General features: G+C 50.7%; 1 protein-coding gene across 1 annotated transcript; it reads right to left on the bottom strand.

Annotated features, from left to right (window-relative positions):
• Positions 1-932: 932 nt before the first annotated feature.
• LOC135974442 (uncharacterized) lies at positions 933-3,493 on the bottom strand. The gene is made up of 2 exons (XM_065562574.1): positions 2,497-3,493; positions 933-1,502 (listed from the first exon to the last, which is right to left on the bottom strand). Exons 1-2 carry the CDS (start codon positions 3,071-3,073, stop codon positions 1,027-1,029), a joined length of 1,053 nt encoding a protein of 350 aa, XP_065418646.1. The 5' UTR covers positions 3,074-3,493; the 3' UTR covers positions 933-1,026.
• Between the last annotated feature and the right edge of the window lie 431 nt (positions 3,494-3,924).

Genomic DNA, 3,924 nt, shown 5'->3' on the forward strand with positions numbered 1-3,924 from the left:
TTTTGGCCGTCTCAAGGGGAGATGGAGAAGCTTACTGACTCGCTGTGATCTCAGCGAAACCAATATCCCCATTGTTATAGCAGCTTGCTGTGTGCTCCACAATCTCTGTGAGAGCAAGGGGGAGACCTTTCTGGCGGGGTGGGAGGTTGAGGAAAATAGCCTGGCTGGTGATTACTCACAGCCAGACAGCCGGGCGATTAGAAGAGACCAGCGGGAAGCGCTGTGCATCCGGGAGGCTTTGAAAGCAAAGTTCCTGAGTGAGCAGGGTAACCTGTGATTTTATAGTTTGTGTACTGAGAAGCTAAACCTGCCCCCGTTTCTTTACCCAGGTAATGTTGACTATCCTATCCAGTTACATACCCCCTTCACCCCCCCTCCAACACACGTGTCGAAATAAAAATAGTTCTACTTTGTTAAAGCACACCGTTTTCTTTAATACTGTTTTAGCGGGAATTTTTTAAAACTGGGACGCAGACTGTGGTGCGGGGCGGGTCTAGTGTTGTGATGCGAATGCAGCTTCTAAACTCAAGGATTGACAGGCTCCGCTGCGGTGGGATGCTTGTTTCAACGGAGCCTGTCACCCCTCCTGATCGGGACTGTGTGTATGGGAGGTCTATTTGACTTTGTGGCAGGGGGAGGACGGTTACAGATCCCATGCTGTGTGGCTCTGTGATCCTGTCTAAGGACCGGCGCTTAAGATCTGTAACTGCCCTCCCCCGCCACAAAGTCACAGAGCAACCCACCCCCCCCAACATTACATCAAAACAACCTCCCAGACTAACCGGGGCAACTAGTCACTGCATCACTGCACTGTGTATGTGCCCTGCTGCTGTGCCTGCCCCCGACTATGTACCCTGCCAAAGGAGACTGTCCTGTCCAATTTCCAACCCCCTTTCCCCTCCTCCTCCAAAAGAACATGATTGAAACAGTAGTTAACAGAAACGAATTTTTTATTATCAACTACACATGGCATTGGGAGGTGAAACTTGGACGTGGGCTTGTGTCAGGCGGGAAGGAAAGAACTTTTCAAATTTTGGGAAATGAGAGCCTTCTGCTACTAGAGCTCTCTGCAGGGGTGGAGTGAGAGTTAGCAGGGACTCTGCCGCCTCTCCTTCTTTGCACTTTGGGTGAGGTGGGTATGGGACTTGGTGGCGGGGGAGGGCGGTTAGAGATGGACTGCAGCGGGGCTCTGTCCTCCTGCCTCCGTTCCTGCAGAACATCCACAAGGCGCCGGAGCGTGTCCGTTTGCTCCCTCAGTAGTCCAAGCAGCGTTTGAGTCGCCTGCTGGTCTTCCTGCCGCCACCTCTCCTCCCGATCCATGTTGGCTTGGTGCATTCGGGTCAAGTTCTCCCGCCACTGGGTCTGCTGTGCTGCCTGGGCTTGGGAAGAGGCCATAAGCTCAGAGAACATGTCCTCCCGTGTCCTCTTCTTCCTACGCCTAATCCGCGCTAGCCTCTGGGAGTGTGATTCCAGGCTAGGTTGTGAGACAGTCGCAGACGGGGCTGTGGAAATGGGAAAAAGGGAGTGAATTCCTCTGAAAGATAAATGTAGTTGTGAACAAAGAACATAGTCTTTCTCTGTGAACAAGACCATGCACAGCACCTTTCACATGCGCACTCAGCACAAGGTCGAATTCTCGGCCTTCGCATTCTGTGCCTGGGGTCTTGAACAGCACATTTGAGAAGCGAGGCAGCACAACGGAATTTCTGTTGCAGGCAGACATGGTAAGCCGTACACTTGTGGCAGTTTAAAACTTTTATATTACCACTGGCCTCATTTCACATTTAAATCAATGTCAGTCCCTGCTGCCAGCAATCCGGCAAGCGGGAACTCTGCCCCTGTCCCACCCCCTCGCGGCTGTCCCCGGGAATGATCCCTTTCGGCTGCCCCTCTCCCGCCTCCACCGCGTGGCTGCAAACCAGCGGTGACAGTTCTGTAAAGGAACGGGAAAGCAGTCCCAACACTAACATTCCCCTACCTAATTAAAAGCAGGTCACCATGGCCGACATCACCCTGATGAGGATCTCCGAGAGCGACAAAGAGAGAATGCTCCGGGAAAGCCTCCAAAGACCAGGGCCGTATGCCGCCCTGCTGTGCAGAGCAATGATCCCCGAGTACCTGATAATCTCGTGGCGCGGCAACGTGTCGTACTTCGGAGGACCCAATAAGGCCGCTCTCCCCAAGAACCTCATGCAACGGCTTTCAAGTTACCTCCAGGAGAGCTTCATCGAGATGTCCCAGGAGGATTACTGCTCTATCCCCGCACATATAGACCGCATTTTACTGTAGCTGCAGTAGCAGGGAATACACAGTAGAGCGGCTTGTGCAGGACAATCACTGAAAACCGGACATTGCTAGATTTCTTTTCAAAACTTGCACTGCCCCTTACTAAACCGTTAAGCGCCTAGGGCACACTAATCATGAACAACCCATTCTTTTAATTGTTAATATTCCTGTTTTGTTAAAAATAAATGTTTAGATGTTTACAACACTTACTGGCTGATCCTTCACCAGATTCTGTGTCCGGGGTAATGGCTGGGGACGCTTCGTAGGGGATCTCTGTAAGGGTGATGAAGAGATCCTGGCTGTCGGGGAAATCAGCGTTGTGAGAGCTGCCAACTGCCTCGCCCTCCTCATCTCCTTCCTCATCTTCCCCGTCCCCTAACATGTCTGAGGAACCGGCCGTGGACAGTATCCCATCCTCAGAGTCCACGGTCACTGGTGGGGTAGTGGTGGCGGCAGCACCGAGGATGGAATGCAGTGCCTCGTAGAAACGGGATGTCTGGGGATGGGATCCGGAGCGTCCGTTTGCCTCTTTGGTCTTCTGGTAGCCTTGTCTCAGCTCCTTGATTTTCACGCGGCACTGCGTTGCATCCCGGCTGTATCCTCTCTCTGCCATGTCTTTAGAGATCTTCTCGTAGATCTTTGCATTCCTTCTTTTGGATCGCAGCTCGGAAAGCACGGACTCATCGCCCCACACAGCGATGAGATCCAAGACTTCACGATCAGTCCATGCTGGGGCTCTCTTTCTATTCCCAGACTGCACGGCCATCACTGCTGGAGAGCTCTGCATCGTTGCCAGTGCTGCTGTGCTCGCCACGATGTCCAGACAGGAAATGAGATTCAAACTGGCCAGACAGGAAAAGGAATTCAAATTCAAATTTTCCCGGGGCTTTTCCTGTGTGGCTGGTCAGAGCATCCGAGCTCGCACTGCTGTCCAGAGCGTCAACAGAGTGGTGCACTGTGGGATAGCTCCCGGAGCTATTAGCGTCGATTTCCATCCACACCTAGCCTAATTCGACATGGCCATGTCGAATTTAGCGCTACTCCCCTCGTCGGGGAGGAGTACAGAAGTCGAATTAAAGAGACCTCTATGTCGAACTAAATAGCATCGCAGTGTGGACGGGTGCAGGGTTAATTCGATTTAACGGCGCTAACTTCGACATAAACGCCTAGTGTAGACCAGGCCTAAGTTAGCTTCTTCAGTCTTCTATAGCTCTTCAGCTTCTCCTAAGCTCTGCTCTTCCCACTCAAGAATTGAGGAACTAGGACCTGAACTCCCTTGGCATGCCAGAGACTAGGCTGGTCCTTGGTCTCTTACCACCAGGTTATCAAGGAAGGGTGTGAGTATATTAATCAAAGCTTTAATATCACGTGTATCTCTAGAACAATATTATTGCCTTTGTAACTCTGATTATTTTACCATTTAATTACTGTTTGATTACTATTCCATTTATCTCAATAAAAGTCTTTAAGGCTACATTTGTCTCAGTGTGAGTGTCCTTGTCGTACATTCCAAGGGCCTTGCAAACTCTGTGTAACCTGATTCTGGGATAAAAACCTTATCTTCTGATCAGATCAATTGACGAGCTTATTACCCATATTACCTAAAATAATAATATTAACCTCTTAAAATCAGGCAAC

This window comes from Chrysemys picta, chromosome 12 (genome assembly GCF_011386835.1).
Source record: "Chrysemys picta bellii isolate R12L10 chromosome 12, ASM1138683v2, whole genome shotgun sequence".
Taxonomy (NCBI): Eukaryota; Metazoa; Chordata; order Testudines; family Emydidae; genus Chrysemys; species Chrysemys picta.

Bases quoted from the DNA above. Each gene is read 5' to 3' on its own strand.
- LOC135974442 (XM_065562574.1), bottom strand. From the start codon at position 3,073: ATGCAGAGCTCTCCAGCAGTGATGGCCGTGCAGTCTGGGAATAGAAAG. The intron at 1,503-2,496 runs GTAAGTGTTGTA...CCATTTCCACAG, and splicing joins ATCTGGTGAAGGATCAGCCA to CCCCGTCTGCGACTGTCTCA.